Source organism: Salmo salar, unplaced genomic scaffold (genome assembly GCF_965601325.2).
Source record: "Salmo salar unplaced genomic scaffold, fSalSal1 ptg000117l, whole genome shotgun sequence".
NCBI lineage: Eukaryota > Metazoa > Chordata > Actinopteri > Salmoniformes > Salmonidae > Salmo > Salmo salar.
The window spans coordinates 447,446-469,853 of NW_027675317.1; the positions used below are offsets into that span (position 1 = coordinate 447,446).

At 40.4% G+C, this 22,408-nt stretch overlaps 1 protein-coding gene across 1 annotated transcript; it reads left to right on the forward strand.

Annotated features, from left to right (window-relative positions):
• The first annotated feature begins 8,451 nt into the window (after nucleotides 1-8,451).
• On the forward strand, nucleotides 8,452-17,953 carry LOC123732646 (uncharacterized). Its single transcript, XM_082970875.1, has 2 exons — nucleotides 8,452-9,076; nucleotides 16,370-17,953. Exons 1-2 carry the CDS (start codon nucleotides 8,452-8,454, stop codon nucleotides 17,611-17,613), a joined length of 1,869 nt encoding a protein of 622 aa, XP_082827001.1. The 3' UTR covers nucleotides 17,614-17,953.
• Nucleotides 17,954-22,408: the final 4,455 nt, after the last annotated feature.

Consider the following 22,408-nt stretch of genomic DNA (forward strand, 5'->3'; position numbering starts at 1 on the left):
GCTAATATACACTAAAGCATCTAAAGAGCTTTATTGGTTCGGCTATTTTGTCTAGCAAGCTACCGAGGTGGCTGAATAACTGTTGTTGCTGTTGAAAGAAGCGTTCCGTCCACTAGATTATACGTCACAACAACAGCATTACCTTAAATTCCCAGACCGCCATCTGCTGACTGGAGTGGGTAACGCAGTTGAGTAAAATGTCTATTTTATTTTCAGACAAGTTTGATTGTAGGAAGATTTTTTTACTCACCAGTGTAACAACACGGTGTGGTTAAAGACTTAGTAAGCTAGTTGTAGTCACGATCTGGTTCCCTATAAGGACAAACAGTTATGTTTTTTGCGTTATTACAAATGTATTGTAATGAAACAGCAGGGAGCAGGTCTCGAACCCTCGACCTTCAAGCCCGAAGTCCAGCGCGCTATCGACTGTGCCGCAAAAGCTCGAACGGCAGAGTCAATATCCGTGCTTATAAACCCAGGGTCGTTACAGTATTAACTTATTTAGGGAAATCTTCTAAACTACCCACAATGCACTATTTTCCAACGTCATATGTATTATCAACTCTATGCTACCGGGTTTGTATGCCAGTGTAACGGTGTAATGAAGTTACATTTAAAACATTTATTTAACCTTTATTTAACAAGGCAAACCAGCTAAGGACAAATTCTTATTTACAATAACGGACCCGTGTCTGTAGTTTTGATCCCGGGTCTGTAGTGATGCCTCTACCACTGAGATGCAGGACCTTAGACTGTGCTCGTGTGTTTACATTACATTCAGTGATAAAGGTATGGGATTCTGGGTAATCCACAGCAGATTTATGGAGAATTTGAAAATTGGGTGGTCCTGGGATAGAAATGTATAAAGTTGACATTACATCATAAAATCCACCTTTTACATCATAAATTAGCAATTTATGTTTTAGTAACTTCTGTTGTTGGTTTGGCCCCTCTTTATATGTTATTTGCCGAATCTCAGTTTTCCATGTGGGTTTTATGCTGAAGTTCCCTCTATCAAGTTGGTAGCAAACTGGAAAATGCATCTTCTTTAGGAGTGCTATTTATATCCTGATCATTCATCCACACTGCATCTTCTTTAGGAGTGCTATTTATATCCTGATCATTCATCCACACTGCATCTTCTTTAGGAGTGCTATTTATATCCTGATCATTCATCCACACTGCATCTTCTTTAGGAGTGCTATTTATATCCTGATCATTCATCCTCACTGCATCTTCTTTAGGAGTGCTATTTATATCCTGATCATTCATCCACACTGTGTGTCTCATCAATGCAGGTAATTTATGACATGTATAAAGTATATGTTTTATAAACTCATGAACACCAGCCAGTTATTCACCCCGGTTCTGTTAGTTTAGGTGGATTATACTTGTTCACCACCAGAGGGGGACATTGAGTAATATTTCAGGTTAATTTGATATATTTTGATACTAAAATGGATGACAGTTTATTCTGTTGTGAATATGAGATTACACATGGAAACTATGTATTTATTTTATTATAGTAAATTAGGAATTATTAGGAACTGTTAAATCCACTATATGATCATAATAACTTTGACAGACATCTTGATTGTTTTTTGTTAGTATATTATAGGGCAGATTTATGGAGAATTGCTGTGGGAGTGCTATTTATATCCCGTCACTACTGATCATTCATCCATACTGTGTGTGTCCCATCATTGCAGCTTTGGAAATAAATGAACTTTCCATCCATTGCTCCTTCCTGTGTTGACTCACTGACTTGAGGGACGGGAACAGGAAGGTCACACTAGGTTGATATCTAGCTCAAGCTTACAAACGTTAACCACACCTTTCCATGAACTGTGTGGTTGTGTTATCTAGAGGGAACCCGTTAGCACGGTAGGCTCTGGTGCCTTCTTGCTGTGGGTTCAAATCGACAGAGGAAATCAACCTGCTTGCTCCTTTTTGTTTTGACAACTTTTCATTAGGGATGTTATGTTTGATACCGGAGCTACGAGGCCTGCGTCCAAATCGCTAAGCAGTAAACTTCAAAGCAGTGTACCGATGCCTGTATCACTTTATCAGCAGCACGTCATCAATGGCGTCTGAAGCTTCATTTGATCAAACAACCACCTGATTGGTTTGGTATTGGGCTTGTTCGACATTGCAGGCGACTGCAGACTGACTGATCTACAAATCACTATACATCATAAATAACTACTCATTATTATTTATAAATCAGTCAGCCAGTCCATTTACCCACAATTCAGCATGGATTTCATGCTCTCGAACACGGCCAGTGGTTTAGTAGATGACATAAAGGCTACGGCGTGGGACATCATCTATAATAATGACATAAAGGCTATGCTGCTACGGTGTGGGATACCATCTATAATAATGACATAAAGGCTGTGCTGCTACGGTGTGGGATGTCATCTATAATAATGACATAAAGGCTGTGCTGCTACGGTGTGGGATACCATCTATAATAATGACATAAAGGCTATGCTGCTACGGTGTGGGATACCATCTATAATAATGACATAAAGGCTGTGCTGCTACGGTGTGGGATACCATCTATAATAATGACATAAAGGCTATGCTGCTACGGTGTGGGATACCATCTATAATAATGACATAAAGGCTATGCTGCTACGGTGTGGGATGTCATCTATAATAATGACATAAAGGCTATGCTGCTACGGTGTGGGATGTCATCTATAATAATGACATAAAGGCTATGCTGCTACGGTGTGGGACATCATCTATAATAATGACATAAAGGCTATGCTGCTACGGTGTGGGATACCATCTATAATAATGACATAAAGGCTATGCTGCTACGGTGTGGGACGTCATCTATAATAATGACATAAAGGCTATGCTGCTACGGTGTGGGATGTCATCTATAATAATGACATAAAGGCTATGCTGCTACGGTGTGGGACATCATCTATAATAATGACATAAAGGCTATGCTGCTACGGTGTGGGATACCATCTATAATAATGACATAAAGGCTATGCTGCTACGGTGTGGGATACCATCTATAATAATGACATAAAGGCTATGCTGCTACGGTGTGGTGTGTCATCTATAATAATGACATAAAGGCTATGCTGCTACGGTGTGGGATACCATCTATAATAATGACATAAAGGCTATGCTGCTACGGTGTGGTGTGTCATCTATAATAATGACATAAAGGCTATGCTGCTACGGTGTGGGATGTCATCTATAATAATGACATAAAGGCTATGCTGCTACGGTGTGTCATCTATAATAATGACATAAAGGCTATGCTGCTACGGTGTGGGATACCATCTATAATAATGACATAAAGGCTGTGCTGCTACGGTGTGGGATGTCATCTATAATAATGACATAAAGGCTATGCTGCTACGGTGTGGGATACCATCTATAATAATGACATAAAGGCTATGCTGCTACGGTGTGGGATACCATCTATAATAATGACATAAAGGCTATGCTGCTACGGTGTGGGATACCATCTATAATAATGACATAAAGGCTATGCTGCTACGGTGTGGGATACCATCTATAATAATGACATAAAGGCTATGCTGCTACGGTGTGGGATGTCATCTATAATAATGACATAAAGGCTATGCTGCTACGGTGTGGGATACCATCTATAATAATGACATAAAGGCTATGCTGCTACGGTGTGGGATACCATCTATAATAATGACATAAAGGCTGTGCTGCTACGGTGTGGGATACCATCTATAATAATGACATAAAGGCTATGCTGCTACGGTGTGGGATGTCATCTATAATAATGACATAAAGGCTATGCTGCTACGGTGTGGGATACCATCTATAATAATGACATAAAGGCTATGCTGCTACGGTGTGGGATGTCATCTATAATAATGACATAAAGGCTATGCTGCTACGGTGTGGGATACCATCTATAATAATGACATAAAGGCTATGCTGCTACGGTGTGGGATACCATCTATAATAATGACATAAAGGCTATGCTGCTACGGTGTGGGATACCATCTATAATAATGACATAAAGGCTGTGCTGCTACGGTGTGGGATGTCATCTATAATAATGACATAAAGGCTATGCTGCTACGGTGTGGGATACCATCTATAATAATGACATAAAGGCTATGCTGCTACGGTGTGGGATGTCATCTATAATAATGACATAAAGGCTATGCTGCTACGGTGTGGGATACCATCTATAATAATGACATAAAGGCTATGCTGCTACGGTGTGGGATACCATCTATAATAATGACATAAAGGCTATGCTGCTACGGTGTGGGATGTCATCTATAATAATGACATAAAGGCTATGCTGCTACGGTGTGGGATACCATCTATAATAATGACATAAAGGCTATGCTGCTACGGTGTGGGATACCATCTATAATAATGACATAAAGGCTATGCTGCTACGGTGTGGGATGTCATCTATAATAATGACATAAAGGCTATGCTGCTACGGTGTGGGATACCATCTATAATAATGACATAAAGGCTATGCTGCTACGGTGTGGGATGTCATCTATAATAATGACATAAAGGCTATGCTGCTACGGTGTGGGATGTCATCTATAATAATGACATAAAGGCTATGCTGCTACGGTGTGGGATGTCATCTATAATAATGACATAAAGGCTATGCTGCTACGGTGTGGGATACCATCTATAATAATGACATAAAGGCTATGCTGCTACGGTGTGGGATACCATCTATAATAATGACATAAAGGCTATGCTGCTACGGTGTGGGATACCATCTATAATAATGACATAAAGGCTGTGCTGCTACGGTGTGGGATACCATCTATAATAATGACATAAAGGCTATGCTGCTACGGTGTGGGATGTCATCTATAATAATGACATAAAGGCTATGCTGCTACGGTGTGGGATGTCATCTATAATAATGACATAAAGGCTATGCTGCTACGGTGTGGGATACCATCTATAATAATGACATAAAGGCTATGCTGCTACGGTGTGTCATCTATAATAATGACATAAAGGCTATGCTGCTACGGTGTGGGATACCATCTATAATAATGACATAAAGGCTATGCTGCTACGGTGTGGGATGTCATCTATAATAATGACATAAAGGCTATGCTGCTACGGTGTGGGATGTCATCTATAATAATGACATAAAGGCTATGCTGCTACGGTGTGGGATACCATCTATAATAATGACATAAAGGCTATGCTGCTACGGTGTGGGATGTCATCTATAATAATGACATAAAGGCTATGCTGCTACGGTGTGGGATACCATCTATAATAATGACATAAAGGCTATGCTGCTACGGTGTGGGATGTCATCTATAATAATGACATAAAGGCTATGCTGCTACGGTGTGGGATACCATCTATAATAATGACATAAAGGCTATGCTGCTACGGTGTGGGATACCATCTATAATAATGACATAAAGGCTATGCTGCTACGGTGTGGGATACCATCTATAATAATGACATAAAGGCTGTGCTGCTACGGTGTGGGATGTCATCTATAATAATGACATAAAGGCTATGCTGCTACGGTGTGGGATACCATCTATAATAATGACATAAAGGCTATGCTGCTACGGTGTGGGATGTCATCTATAATAATGACATAAAGGCTATGCTGCTACGGTGTGGGATACCATCTATAATAATGACATAAAGGCTATGCTGCTACGGTGTGGGATACCATCTATAATAATGACATAAAGGCTATGCTGCTACGGTGTGGGATGTCATCTATAATAATGACATAAAGGCTATGCTGCTACGGTGTGGGATACCATCTATAATAATGACATAAAGGCTATGCTGCTACGGTGTGGGATACCATCTATAATAATGACATAAAGGCTATGCTGCTACGGTGTGGGATACCATCTATAATAATGACATAAAGGCTATGCTGCTACGGTGTGGGATGTCATCTATAATAATGACATAAAGGCTATGCTGCTACGGTGTGGGATACCATCTATAATAATGACATAAAGGCTATGCTGCTACGGTGTGGGATACCATCTATAATAATGACATAAAGGCTGTGCTGCTACGGTGTGGGATACCATCTATAATAATGACATAAAGGCTATGCTGCTACGGTGTGGGATGTCATCTATAATAATGACATAAAGGCTATGCTGCTACGGTGTGGGATGTCATCTATAATAATGACATAAAGGCTATGCTGCTACGGTGTGGGATACCATCTATAATAATGACATAAAGGCTATGCTGCTACGGTGTGTCATCTATAATAATGACATAAAGGCTATGCTGCTACGGTGTGGGATACCATCTATAATAATGACATAAAGGCTATGCTGCTACGGTGTGGGATGTCATCTATAATAATGACATAAAGGCTATGCTGCTACGGTGTGGGATGTCATCTATAATAATGACATAAAGGCTATGCTGCTACGGTGTGGGATACCATCTATAATAATGACATAAAGGCTATGCTGCTACGGTGTGGGATACCATCTATAATAATGACATAAAGGCTGTGCTGCTACGTATAAAATGTGTCTGTTCTAAATGCTGTGATTTTCCCAGCCATCATTCTGTATGTCTCTTCTGATCTGCAGTCATGTTTTAGTTGGGTTTTGTTAGTTGGGTTCTAACTGGTCTCCATTAGTTGGGCTCCAGCTCGCTGACCATAGCCGTGCTGATTGGCTGCGCTGGTTAGGCTAATAGCTCCAGCTCGCTGACCATAGCCGTGCTGATTGGCTGCGCTGGTTAGGCTAATAGCTCCAGCTCGCTGACCATAGCCGTGCTGATTGGCTGCGCTGGTTAGGCTAATAGCTCCAGCTCGCTGACCATAGCCGTGCTGATTGGCTGCGCTGGTTAGGCTAATAGCTCCAGCTCGCTGACCATAGCCGTGCTGATTGGCTGCGCTGGTTAGGCTAATAGCTCCAGCTCGCTGACCATAGCCGTGCTGATTGGCTGCGCTGGTTAGGCTAATAGCTAGTTGGCTAAATAGCTAATGTTAGCTGGCTGGCTAAGATAACTGCATATAGCTAACATTCTTTGATATTTGGTTAGATAGCGTTATGTATTTCCAAAACGTTGGTTTAAACGATTGGTTTAATTTGAAGTTCTTTCTGTTGTTGTTTACATCACAGGGAATAGACCGGTCTTCCATATTACATCACACCTGCCTTTATCATTCTTCTGAATTCTTATTGGTTTTATGTAATAACTCCAAAAATAGAACAGTGAGGTGTAACTTTGCATTGGGACTTAAAACAATTTTTGGGAAAAATATTTTATTTGATCTTTTATAAACTTTACCATAACCTAACCATTTTATTTCTCTCCGTCTCACTCACTTTACATGTGTAGATAATAAAGCATTTGACCTTTCCACTGCGTTAACAATAGAGGATTGGTTGATTTCCAGTTTAAGTATTTAAGATGATTAACGAGAAAAGTATTGTCCAACCGTCGGGTTACTTGTTTCATGCGTATCAAAGGTGAGGGTGAATTTCAGATGTTCACTGCTTGTATTGATGAAGGAGTGGAATCGATGAAGTTCCTCTGCTGTCCCCTGGAATAGATTGAACACGTCATCAATGAAGACTTTTTCAGAGCCTGATGAGCTGCTAGAATGGATTGTTAGGGCTGACAATCACATTCTTCTCTAACAACCCCACATACAGATTGGCATAATTTAGGGTGACCAAATTTTAGTTTTCCAAAAAGAGGACATGTCCGGGAAAAAGAGGACGTATGGTCACCCTACTGTAAATGCAATATATTTGGAAAAAATCCCATTATTTTCCAGTGTTTCTTTGATGTATTGCGCGATCGTATCAGCTGTCTCATTTGGAGTGTTTTTAACTTCGACTAATTTACTTTGCACGCCACCATTCTTCCAATCAAAATACTGAATAAGCAGAGGGAATATTTCCACAGCACCGTGATTGCTCCCATCAGTAGAAACACCACAGTAAGGTATGTCTTCTAGTGCTTTCTGAGCTATGTCGACAGAATGTGGTGCTATCACAGCGTTAACAATAGCTTCGGTCTTAGTACGAGCGCTTGAAAGCGGTCAAAGCAATGCAAAACCCCCAAAACGCACACAACGAATGGCGACTGTAGGAAGCAAAAGCCGAATCCCGGACATTTTAGAAGATTTAGAAATCCCGGCAGGACGCATTTTTTTAGGTCCAAAAAGAGGACATGTCCGGGAAAAAGGGGACGTATGGTCACCCTACATAATTAGATGCTATTTTTAAACTACAATGATGTTGGCATGTGGACTAATATGTTGTTGAGTTGTGTTCTTACACTGGTACAGTCATGCCCTATGAGAGATGTATGACTGCGCATGTGCGAAAATAAATAAAGTGCATTTTCCCCGTTCTGGTTGAAACACCAATGATGAACATGTGTGTTTATTCCTCCGTTAAGTAAACCGGTATTCCTGTCCTGAAGATGTCAGCACCAACAGGTTATGGGCCCAGGAGGGAACATGGAAGCCGATGGAATAGATTATATTTCGACGGAGATGAAAAAAACTACGAGTTATGGGAGACAAAGTTTTTGGGGCACTTGCGTTTGCTTGGGCTAAAGGCCGCCATATTGAGCGTGGATGAAGATGAAGAAGACGGAGAGAAAAATGAAGAAGCCTACGCCGAATTGATACAGGTTTTGGATGATAAAAGCCTTTCCCTGATAATGAGAGAAGCAGCAGATGATGGGAGAAAAGCGTTGAAGATATTGAGGGAACATTATGCAGGTAAAGGGAAGCCACGTGTGATTAGCCTCTACACTGAACTAACTTCTCTTCAGAAAGCCGCTGACGAAAGTGTTACGGACTATATCATTCGTGCTGAGACGGCTATTACAGCACTGAGAAATGCTGAAGAGACTTTAAGTGATGGGCTGTTGATTGCAATGATTCTGAAAGGTTTGCCCGAATCATTTAAGCCGTTTGCCATCCACATAACGCAGAGTGACGAGCCGACAACTTTTGGCAAGTTCAAAACCAAGTTGAGGAGCTATGAAAGCACCGAGAAGTTTAGCGCCATTTCCACTGACGACAACGTGATGAAGGCAAGTAACATTAAAGTTAGCTGGCCAAGAGGGAGAGATAAAGGGACCGAGATAACCTGCTTCAACTGTGGCCAGAAAGGGCACAAGGCCCGGCAATGTACCGTTACTGGAGAGAGAAAAGAACGGAGACAGTGGTGTAGTTTTTGCAAGAACTCCACTCATACTGACGCAAATTGCAGACGAAAAAGAAGAGACAATGTGAAACAAGCAACAGATGCTGAATGCCACACATTTGCATTCAGAATAAGTGACTGTCAGGTTAGTGGACTGAAACAGAAAGGGCTGATGGTTGATACGGGAGCAATGTCACATATAGTCACGGACATCGGGAAGTTTAAGGAGTTTGACGAGACTTTCAAACCGGAAAAACATTCCGTGGAGCTAGCTCATCCACAAGAACGGTACCACTTTTGACATCGAGGAGTACGATAGACTTTACTATCTTAACACTGTAAGTGATGAAAATGATGATGGATGTCATGGGTGCTATGATATTCACACATGGCACAAAATTCTTGGCCACTGTAATTTTGAGGATGTGTCAAAGTTAGAAAATGTGACAGAGGGAATGAAAATCACAGGTAAGATTGACAAATCTACCCTCAACTGTGAAATCTGCACTCAGGGAAAATTTGTTCAGAGCAGAAACCAAAAGCGGCTCTTGAGTTTGTGCACACTGATTTGGCTGGCCCTATTGAGCCAGAGGCGAAAGATGGGTTCAGATATACTCTAGCATTTACGGATGATTATTCAGGGGGAGTTTTTGTGTATTTCCTAAAAGCAAAGAGTGATACTGTAAAAGCTACTGAGAAGTTTATTGCTGAAGTGACCCCTTATGGGAAAATAAAGTGTGTCAGGTCAGATAATGGCACAGAATTCACGCCAAAGAGTTCCAGTCACTGCTCAGTAAGAACGCCATAAGACATTAAACTTCAGCCCCTTACTCACCCCATCAAAATGGGACCGCTGAGAGAAATTGGAGAACACTGTTCGAAATGGCAAGATGCATGCTACTTGAAAGCAACCTACCAAAGAACTTGTGGACATATGCTGTAATGACTGCTGCAGTAATTCGCAATAGGTGTTACAATAAGCGTGTAGGACAGACTCCACACTACATGTTTACTGGGAGAAAGCCTGATCTTTCAAAGATGAAAGAATTTGGATCTGTTTGCTACGCATATAGACAGAACAAGAAAAAGTTAGACTCAAGATGTGAAAAGGGTATTTTTGTCGGGTATGATAAAAATACTCCAGCATACCTAGTCTACTACCCAGACACTGGGAAAGTTCTTAAAAACAGATTAGTCAAGTGTGTTACAAAAGGTGTAGTCGAACACCAAACTCAGACAGATTTGGAAATCAGTGATGATCTTCATGGGGAGAGATTTGAAAACCCCATGCCGAAAGCCAAGATGGCAGATCAAAACTCAGAAGAGACACAAGATGTGCAAATTGAGACTTCAGATGTTCAGAGTCCACGATATCCAGACAGAGCGAGGAAGAAACCCCAGTACTTAAAAGACTATGAGTGAAATGTGATGACCAGATACCACCTAGTGTTGACTACTGCTACAGAGTAATGTGCAATGCACCACAAACCTTCAAAGAAGCAATGATTTCACCAAAATCAGAGATTTGGGCTACTGCTATGAAGGAGGAGATGGATTCCCTTAGGGAAAATGAAACATTCACATTAACCACACTGCCAGAGGGTAAAAAAATGCAGTGGGGGGCAGGTAGGTCTATGCGGTCAAAAACAATTCAGATGAGACTGAGACATACAAGGCAAGATATGTTGCAAAGGGGTATAGTCAAGTGGCAGGCATAGACTATAAGGAGACTTTTTCTCCAACTGCAAATATGACATCAGTACGCTGTTTGATGCAGCTAGCAGCTCAGTATGACTTAGAGTTACATCAGATGGATGTCAAAACAGCATATCTACATGCTCCTATTGACTGTGAAGTGTACATGGAGCAACCAGAGGGTTTTGAAGTCAGGTCAGATACAGGTGAGCAACTAGTCTGCAAACTGAACAAGTCACTGTACGGCCTGAAACAGTCAGGAAGGAACTGGAACAAAATGTTGCATGATCACCTTAGTGAAAATGGTTTTACACAGAACCCAGCTGATCACTGTGTTTATAACAAACAAATTGCAACAGAAAGGATCATTTTGATAATTTGGGTCGATGATCTAATTATCGCTGCTAGTGATAGTGACTCACTCACAAGTGTAAAAGAAATGTTAAGTGAAAAATGTAAGATGAAAGATCTTGGGAGGCTTGGACATTTCCTAGGCATTGATTTTACACAAAGTGAAGGGAAAATAACGATGAACCAAACAAGGTACAATTGCTCTGGCAAAGAACCCAGTATGTCGTCAGAGATGTAAACATATCGACATCAGATATCATTTCATTCGATCTGCACTCAGTGATGGTAAAATAAGTATTGAATATTGTCCAACGGCAGACATGGCTGCAGATGTTTTGACTAAACCTGTAACGAAGTTCAAAAATGAAAAATTCTTGGGTTACATGTTTGGAATATAAACTGACATTTGTGAGATGAATAACTGTAAGCTAAATGTGTTGATAAAGTTAGGTTGAATACAACTTGTACAGTATAAGAGCAAGTGGGGGTGTTGGCATGTGGACTAATATGTTGTTGAGTTGTGTTCTTACACTGGTACAGTCATGCCCTATGAGAGATGTATGACTGCGCATGTGCGAAAATAAATAAAGTGCATTTTCCCCGTTCTGGTTAAAACACCAATGATGAACATGTGTGTTTATTCCTCCGTTAAGTAAACCGGTATTCCTGTCCTGAAGATGTCAGCACCAACACCGGAGCTACGAGGCCTGCGTCCAAATCGCTAAGCAGTAAACTTCAAAGCAGTGTACTGATGCCTGTATCACTTTATCAGCAGCATGTCATCAATGGCGTCTGAAGCTTCATTTCATCAAACAACCACCTGATTGGTTTGGTATTGGGCTTGTTCGACACTGCAGGCGACTGCCGACTGACTGATCTACAAATTCCCTGTTGCTGCTGTTGAAAGAAGTGTTCCGTCCACTATATATACACGTCACACTAGCATCGCCTTAAAGCCCCACATGATGTATTGTTACACCATGTAGGATCAGTATAGACCTAGTCTGTTCATTATATACATCTACATGATGTATTGTTACACCATGTAGGAGCAGTATAGACCTAGTCTGTTCATTATATACATCTACATGATGTATTGTTACACCATGTAGGATCAGTATAGACCTAGTCTGTTCATTATATACATCTACATGATGTATTGTTACACCATGTAGGAGCAGTATAGACCTAGTCTGTTCATTATATACATCTACATGATGTATTGTTACACCATGTAGGAGCAGTATAGACCTAGTCTGTTCATTATATACATCGACATTATGTATTGTTACACCATGTAGGATCAGTATAGACCTAGTCTGTTCATTATATACATCTACATGATGTATTGTTACACCATGCTCTTTGTACGTGTTGATATAATATTCATATTTAATGGAGAGGAACAAAACGTTTCCCTAAACTGCTTTATAATATTATAATTCAATGAAGAATAAAAATAGTTTTCCCTCCTCAACTGCGTTTCCTCCCTCCAGACAGCAGATGGCGATATGTGTCTTTCAGGCGATGTTTCTAGTGTGACGTATAATCTAGTGGACGGAACGCTTCTTCAACAACTGCAGCCACCTCCGTAGCTCGCTAGCCGACACAGTCGGAACATTCAAGTTCTTTACACAATTTCGTGGTTTATTTGCTACTATGATTTAAACATACTTATGTGGAAACAACTAGCTACCCCATTTAATTTAATATTTACGTTGTAAGTCAACTAGCTGGCTGGTTAAATTAGCACTAGTCTAGTCGCTAATGCTAACTAGCTATTATCTCCGACCATGAGTTCACTAAACTACTCTAATCCTGTTAAAGAAGAGGTCTGCTGGACGGAGAAAGAAGCTCTGGTGAAAGAGGAGGAGGAAGAGAAAGATGTTACAATACAAAAACAAGTAGAGGGTGAGGCTGTTACCGTGAAAGAAGAAGAGAAAGACGTTACAGTGAAAGAAGAGAAAGACGCGTTCAGAGTGAAAGAGGAGGAGGATGTTACTGTGAAAGAAGAGGAGGAAGTGAAAGAAAATGAAGACGAAGGATGAAGGGGGGAGATTAGTCACATTAGAGGAGGACGAAGAAGAGAAGACTGGAGGACTGATTAACACCAGTAAATACAGTGAGTACTATCTAATAAAACAGGGACATTGATCTGATTAACACCAGTAAATACAGTGAGTACTATCTAATAAAACAGGGACATTGATCTGGTTAACACCAGTAAATACAGTGAGTACTATCTAATAAAACAGGGACATTGATCTGATTAACACCAGTAAATACAGTGAGTACTATCTTATAAAACAGGGACATTGATCTGATTAACACCAGTAAATACAGTGAGTACTATCTAATAAAACAGGGACATTGATCTGATTAACACCAGTAAATACAGTGAGTACTATCTTATAAAACAGGGACACAAACTCTGCAGTTGTTGAACTAATGTGTGATTTTTAAAAGGGCATTCTACACTTGAATATGTTTTTGTACTGTATGAATTGTTCATGACGTCCTCCAGGGATTTTTAAACTTTTCCTGTTGAAAAGTGATATAAATACAGTAAAGTATAAACACACTAATGGGAAACAAATACATGTTTTGAGCAAAATAGTGTTTTTTTAACAACTGCAAACTAGAAGGAGTGAGTGATGTCATAGTAAGGCCTTCAAGGAGTTGGCTTGATGGGAAGTCGTGATGTCATCCAATAGGAGACTGATCTTCATGTGAATATTCATTATTCTTTTTAAAATCCTTCCTGTTCTGTCAAGTTGGTTGTTGATCATTGCTAGAAAGCCATTTTCAAGTCTTGCCATTGACTTTCAAGATGATTTAAGTCCAAACTGTAACTAGGCCACTCAGGAACATTCAATGTCATCTTGGTAAGCTCCTCCAGTGTAGATTTGGCCTTGTGGTTTAGGTTATTGTCCTGTTAGGACAGTTTTTTGTATTCAGATCTCTGAAATGCTCTCTAACTACGTAACATTTAGTGTCTCCTTGTGTTACGCTGGGGAAACAGTTTTCATGGGCACAGAAATACTAAATAATTTCAGAGTTTGCTAAATCCAATGGTAAAAACCGAGAGTCACCTTAACTTTATTGACAACACCCAAATGGATACTGTCATTAATGCGGTTCTTCAATAATTACACATAATTCTTAATACTGTAGCTGTTTAGTTACAGTCACATGTTCAACTATCATCAGCTGATCCAGGAAATCATTTTCTGAATGACAGTCACATGACAGAAGCCACAACATGCAACAACAACCAAAGTGCTTCTTCATTCATTACTCTGGTAAAGACAGTTATGCCGTGCTCCATGTTGGATCCAACATCCCTAACAAATTGATGTTTATAATGTGTTATTGTCTGGTTGATGTACTGTAGGGTCTCATTAGTCTGTTTGGACACAGAGATACTTAGCTCATAATGTGTAGAGAACTGTTCCTTGATGGATAGGCTATTGTACAACACACAGAGCTATTTTCCTTTATTCAGGACATTTAGAATGACAACACATTACAGAGTAGCCTAGTGGGATTATTCACAAAATTATCTGGTGATCAGGTTATGAAATGTCATGACAAAGACATTTTAGTTTACATGTTTCACCTGAAATATTAAATGATTTATAGTCCTAGGTCTATGTTGTTGTTAGGTGAAGTTATGGGTCCTACAGTAGGTCTACGTTATTGTTAGGTGAAGTTATGGGTCCTACAGTAGGTCTATGTTATTGTTAGGTGAAGTTATGGGTCCTACAGTAGGTCTATGTTATTGTTAGGTGAAGTTATGGGTCCAACAGTAGTTCTGTTATTGTTAGGGGAAGTTATGGGTCCTACAGTAGGTCTATGTTGTTAGGTGAAGTTATGGGTCCTACAGTAGGTCTATGTTGTTAGGTGAAGTTATGGGTCCTACAGTAGGTCTATGTTATTGTTAGGTGAAGTTATGGGTCCTACAGTAGGTCTATGTTATTGTTAGGTGAAGTTATGGGTCCAACAGTAGTTCTGTTATTGTTAGGTGAAGTTATGGGTCCTACAGTAGGTCTATGTTATTGTTAGGGGAAGTTATGGGTCCTACAGTAGGTCTATGTTATTGTTAGGTGAAGTTATGGGTCCTACAGTAGGTCTATGTTATTGTTATGGGTCCTACAGTAGGTCTATGTTATTGTTATGGGTCCTAGAGGACACTATGTATGTCATGCAACAACAACCAAAGTGCTTCGTTCATTACATAGGTATGATTGTTGTTAGGTGAAGTTATGGGCCAATTTGGCAAACAGTGTACAAACCCTCATTGTCAGGCTGATGGAAAAGCCAAAGAGCATTTTACTGGTTGAAGTGTTTTTTAAGTACAAAGTGGTTGATTTGTGATGACGACACAAACATTATATTAAATAGAACATTAAAACGAGCCTTACAATTATAATTCAAGGTAGTGTGAAATGAACTCATCATCAACCTGGAAATGGAGGTTACTCCCCTGAGTTTCCCCCATTCACATTCAGAATACATTGTGAAAAACTAAAATCTTTGCTCACCATTTTTGCTCCTGACAGATATAGTACATCCATAACTAGTGGTTTCCTCATTAGCAGATATACTACATCCATAACTAGTGGTTTCCTCATTACCAGATATACTACATCCATAACTAGCGGTTTCCTCATTACCAGATATACTACATCCATAACTAGTGGTTTCCTCATTACCAGATATACTACATCCGTAACTAGTGGTTTCCTCATTACCAGATATACTACATCCATAACTAGTGATTTCCTCATTAGCAGGGAGGTGTTTCTGCAATCAAATTGCCCTCGTGTCGCAATTTTATTAAACACAGAAAGGGGCCTATATTGGAGACCAAAAGTCGTCTGGCACACTGCTTAGAGGTTCAACAACATGAATAACTTATTTCTAGCCTACAATCATCGATGTTACTACTAATGTGAAAACAAGACAAAATATAACTTTTCTTGCTCATTTTAAGGCAAATATCAAATAATTTTAACATTCATTACAGACGTCAATTGTTGTCCAACATCATGGCTCCGCTGTTGGCATCACCTTTTACAGTGGATTACCGCTGTTGTGGGCCTTTAATCATCTGTCTGTCTTTGTTGTTCACACAGGGGAGAGATGTGACTATCGTGGATCCTCTGGGGAGCCTCAACAACCTCATGATGCTGAAGAGGCAGAGAAGAGTCTCTCCAGATCACAACACCTCAAGAAACACCTGCAGAGATCCACAGGGAAGAAATCTAACTGCTACTCTGAGTGTGGGAAGAGATTCACCTCCTCAGCAGGCATTAAAATTCATCAGAGAATCCATACAGGAGAGAAACCTTTTACCTGTACTCAATGTGGGAAGGGTTATAGCTCATCTAGCAGTCTGACAGTACACAAGAGAATACACACAGGAGAGAAACCTTATAGCTGTGGTCAATGTGGGAAGAGTTTTGGTCAATCTCGCCATCTGGTATCACACCAGAGAACACACACAGGAGAGAAACCTTATAGCTGTGGTCAATGTGGGAAGAGGTTTGCTGCATCTAGCACTCTGACTCAACACCAGAGAACACACACAGGAGAGAAATCTTATAGCTGTGGTCAATGTGGGAAGAGTTTTACTACATCTAGCACTCTGACTCTACACCAGAGAACACACACAGGAGAGAAAACTTATAGCTGTGGTCAATGTGGGAAGAGTTTTGGTCAATCTGGACAGCTGACAGTGCACCAGAGAATAGACACAGGAGAGAAACCTTATAGCTGTGATCAATGTGGGAAGAGTTTTACTACATCTAGCACTCTGACTCTACACCAGAGAACACACACAGGAGAGAAACCTTATAGCTGTGGTCAATGTGGGAAGAGGTTTGCTGCATCTATCACTCTGACTCAACACCAGAGAATACACACAGGAGAGAACCCTTATAGCTGTGATCAATGTGGGAAGAGTTTTGGTCAATCTGGACATCTGACAGTGCACCAGAGAAGACACACAGGAGAGAAACCTTATAGCTGTGATCAATGTGGGAAGAGTTTTACTACATCTTGCGATCTGACTTCACACCAGAGAACGCACACAGGAGAGAAACCGTATAGCTGTAATCAATGTGGGAAGAGTTTTACCACATCTGGCTCTCTGACTTCACACCAGAGAACGCACACAGGAGAGAAACCTTATATCTGTGGTCAATGTGGGAAGAGTTTTAATCAATCTAGCTATCTGACAATGCACCAGAGAACGCACACAGGAGAGAAACCTTATATCTGTGGTCAATGTGGGAAGAGTTTTAGTCAATCTAGCCGTCTGACAGTACACAAGAGAATACACACAGGAGAGAAATCTTATAGCTGTGACCAGAGATAATCTGATAAAAGACTTCTGATCAAATATCAGAAAATACATAGATGGAGTTGTTTCATGATATCAATGAATTAATCTCACAATGTAGAATGTTTTAACATTGTAGAAGGAGTATTTTAATGATGTCACAATGTAGAACCCTAAACGTTTGTCCCCTGTTCTATTGATTTCAACATGATATGGATATTAGCCTCAGGGGGAAAATCCAGGCTCTGAAATGGAAGAGTACTATTTATGAGATTTAACAAAAAGTGACAAACACAAAAATAGTTTTACATTTACCATGTTGGTGACCCACTGGAATCAAAATGCACCACTTCAAAATGTAGCTAGCTGCTTTCTACAAATTGTCCTCTAACCAGGGATGTACACATTATTCCCAGATTCCATGTGGTTTTTGAGCTGTTAGTTTTAACAGGACGTGCAACCTCATCTCCCTCCTCTCGCACAAATGATTTTAACATGATATCGATGAGTTATGACAAATAAGTGTTGTGTTCCTTTGTTTAGTGACCCCTACATTTAAATGTATCACTCCAAAATGTAGCTGACTGTCTTCTGCAGGTTGTCCTCTAATCTGTGAGGTAAAATATATCTCCCATTTCCATGTGTTTTGTTTAGTTGTTAGTTTCAACATCACGTACAACCTGATTTCCCCACTAATTGATTATCAGTGATTTATTGCTACTTGTCAAAACAAGGTGCTTGTTTAAAAAAAAATACAAGTAATATGATTATTATGGCTGATGTTTGTGTATATAGCACATTTTATGTTTAGGTTTTCAATTTATCACAAACTGTTTCTGCATATTGGTTATTGATTTGGACACGATAAAACTGTGTTTTGACATTGGGGATATCCCATCTAGCAACATGTCATTGAAAAGACGTTGAAAATATGACTATGCAACCAAATATTTCATATTTACATTTCATGATCAGATTTAGTAATCGATTTATTGATGATATTTATTCATGCAACCAACTGACAATTTTTGGTACAATTATATTCACATTGTTGCCCTGCTTTTAAAATATCAGGGTTCATTCTCAGATGTGCCAACCCAAATGTACTAGAGCATGACATTGGGGACTGGGCCCCGATCCAACAACATGCCTATCTAGTGAACCCTGAAAAGAGAGAGAAGCTCTGCAGTGAGGTGGAAAGTTACTATGGATATTGCAGGAGTTTCCTCTTGAAATCAGACATGTCAGTGGTGAGGACAACTTGGTTGCTGATTGTCTCAAGGGTGGGCAGTTAAAAAGTTTTGTGTTTAGACAGTGCGTTGCCATGGATCACAATGTATTTTGACTGCACGTTTTTCTGTATTGGAGATGAGTTTTGTTTGGGCTCATTCCAAGGGGACGAGTGTTCTAGAAGCTAGTGAGTTTTAGGAAGAAGTGAGTTCTAGAAGCCAGTGAGTTTTAGGAAGACGAGAGTTCTAGAAGCTAGTGAGTTTTAGGAAGACGAGAGTTCTAGAAGCTAGTGAGTTTTAGGAAGACGAGAGTTCTAGAAGCTAGTGAGTTTTAGGAAGACGAGAGTTCTAGAAGCTAGTGAGTTTTAGGAAGACGAGTATTCTAGAAGCTAGTGGGATTTAGGAAGACGAGTGTTCTAGAAGCTAGTGAGTTTTAGGATTCTATAGAAAGAAAAAGGAGAAACAAATAATACTATTGTATATTATTATTTAGAAATACGTGTTTTTTTCTTGTTTTTAATTGTTGACAGCCAGTAGACATCATGTTTATATTGGTGAAGGTGAAGCATTGTAGTTGATTATAATGTGAAATGGAAGTTGTTTTCTGTTGGTGGTGAGCAAACTATAGGATATATTTGTTGTCTTAAAGGGGAAGTTGTTACAGGCTTTGGTTTTGAGGTTTTTCCATTTATGTTTTGAGGTTGGACGTTAGCACGTCTAGCTCGTTAGCACGTCAAGCTCGTTAGCACGTCTAGCTCGTTAGCACGTCAAGCTCGTTAGCACGTCAAGCTCGTTAGCCCGTCTAGCTCGTTAGCTCGTCTAGCTCGTTAGCCCGTCTAGCTCGTTAGCCCGTTAGCACGTCTAGCTCCGTCAGCACGTCTAGCTCGTTAGCCCGTCTAGCTCGTTAGCCCGTCTAGCTCGTTAGCCCGTCTAGCTCGTTAGCCCGTCTAGCCCGTTAGCCCGTCTAGCTGGTTAGCCCGTCTAGCTCGTTAGCACGTAGGACGCACTGATTGGTGTCACCTCGTTAGTCAGTATGTGTTACACCTGTGCTGGCTTGTCCATCTCGTTAGTGGGAAGGTGTTTCACCTGAGCTGGTCCAGGTTCTATTTAAGAGTGTCTGGCCCAGTGCTCCAGTTGTCTTGATACATGTGGAGAGTCAACACCTTTAGTTGCTCCACCTTTTTGGTTTGCTTCCTGTCTTTAAGTTTGGTGTGGGTTTTTCTTTTGTTTTCCTCTTCTTGGGCAGATTTAGTGGGTCTCATGGTGGGTGTCTTTTAGGTCCCAGTTGTTGTTACTAGTCAACTTCCAGTGGACACCCCCATAGTGTCTTTCAGAGCCCCTCCTAAAAAACAAGTTATATTTTGGGTTGGATATTGCATCATATTGTTGATATTTTAATCAATGGCATTTCCTTACAATGCTCATTAGTCTTTCAGTTGTTATTGTTTTTTATCCTCATATTTGTGTACTAAATATTTCTGATTATTTTCATAGTTTTTTCCTGTGAAGCCATTGTGTTGCATCCATGTCTGACGTGCTGTATAAATAAAGCTTGATTTGATTTGAACACATTGTAAAACAAATTAACCCAATGACTGACCAATCAACAAACTCTTGGTCCACCTTAGTATGAAAAACTGTATCAATCCCACTTTTCCAGCCTGCTGAAGGCGTGGTGGAGTGGTAAACACCACCCCCGGCTCTACGAGGGGCTTGAGGTGGTCTCCCACAGCTCTGCTTATGTCATGTTCTGTGGCCTTGCTGTTCCATTTATTGACTGTCCCTGCAACACAGAAACACATTTAGTCATATTATATAAAACACTCAATGTAATGGATATGGAGCATCTATGGCCTCAGTTACACCTGGCACCTAAATGTGACTTCTGTCATCTGATCACTCCAAGCTGCATTAGGTTCAGATCTACCAGGATGGGCCTTTGACAAAGTCTGGACATAGTCAGGCCACTGAATATGCATAAGCAATGTAAAAAGATGGGGTGAATGAGGGGAAAAGTAAATTTGACACAAATGACCTTCATAATAACAAAGAACAAATGTGTGTCTGAGGGGAAATTAACTTTCATACAGCCAAAAGGGGTGAGAAATTACACCAATATCAGTGGACAATTTGCACTAATGTTAATAAACATAGATGATGGAACATATTCCCTTTTGCTGACGTGATGAACCGCTAAGGGGACATAAATATTTACCATCTAAACCATGTGTGACCTCTCACCTCTCTGGCTGTAGAAGTGTTCTTCCTAACCAGTCCCTCAACAGCTCTCTGACTGAGCTCCACCCTCACTGGGTCTTCAGAGGAGAGGAAGGCTGAGGAGGGATGGAAGGATGAATGGATCAGTCAGTCAATAATGTGTAGAGCTGCTGTCTATGCTGTCTGACTAAATCACTATTTTAGTAGTTCATTAAAGTAAATAAGGCTTTATGACTGCTGAATACCAACTATCAATCACTTAGATCATGTATTTTCAGGTAGAGATACATCCTTGGGACGTCCCTAGCCAGTTGAAGTTGACATTTAAAATGGTTAAGGTAGGGGTTAAGGTTAGGGTTCAGGGTAGAGATGTCCCAAGGATCCCAGAAAGCATTGACCATCGTGCATTATTCTGTCTCTTTTACATAGCAGGTGTAAAATAAACACAGACAAGACAAGTAGGCACGCAGTGCATTATGGTCATTGTAGTTTAAAAATAGCATCTAATTATGTAGGGTGACCATACGTCCTCTTTTTCCCGGACATGTCCTCTTTTTGGACCTAAAAAATGTGTCCGGCCGGGATTTCTAAATCGCCCAGAATGTCCGGGATTCGGGTTTTGCTTCCTACAGTCTCCATTCATTGTGTGCGTTTTGGGGGTTTTGCGTTGCTTTGACCTTTTTCAAGCGCTCGTACTAAGACCGAAGCAATTGTTAACGCTGTGATAGCACCACATTCTGTCGACATAGCTCAGAAAGCACTAGAAGACATACCTTACTGTGGTGTTTCTACTGATGGGAGCAATCACGGTGCTGTGAAAATATTCCCTCTGCTTATTCAGTATTTTGATTGGAAGAATGGTGGCGTGCAAAGTAAATTAGTCGAAGTTAAAAACACTCCAAATGAGACAGCTGATACGATCGCGCAATACATCAAAGAAACACTGGAAAATAATGGGATTTTTTCCAAATATATTGTGTTGGCATGTGGACTAATATGTTGTTGAGTTGTGTTCTTACACTGGTACAGTCATGCCCTATGAGAGATGTATGACTGCGCATGTGCGAAAATAAATAAAGTGCATTTTCCCCGTTCTGGTTAAAACACCAATGATGAACATGTGTGTTTATTCCTCCGTTAAGTAAACCGGTATTCCTGTCCTGAAGATGTCAGCACCAACAGGTTATGGGCCCAGGAGGGAACATGGAAGCCGATGTTATAGATTATATTTCGACGGAGATGAAAAAAACTACGAGTTATGGGAGACAAAGTTTTTGGGGCACTTGGGTTTGCTTGGGCTAAAGGCCGCCATATTGAGCGTGGATGAAGATGAAGAAGACGGAGAGAAAAATGAAGAAGCCTACGCCGAATTGATACAGGTTTTG

Excerpts from the sequence above, each read along its gene's own strand:
- LOC123732646 (XM_082970875.1), top strand. The coding sequence starts at position 8,452 with ATGTCAGCACCAACAGGTTATGGGCCCAGGAGGGAACATGGAAGCCGA. Across the intron at positions 9,077-16,369 it reads CGACAACGTGATGAAGGCAA|GGGAGAGATGTGACTATCGT; the intron begins GTAACATTAAAG and ends TTGTTCACACAG.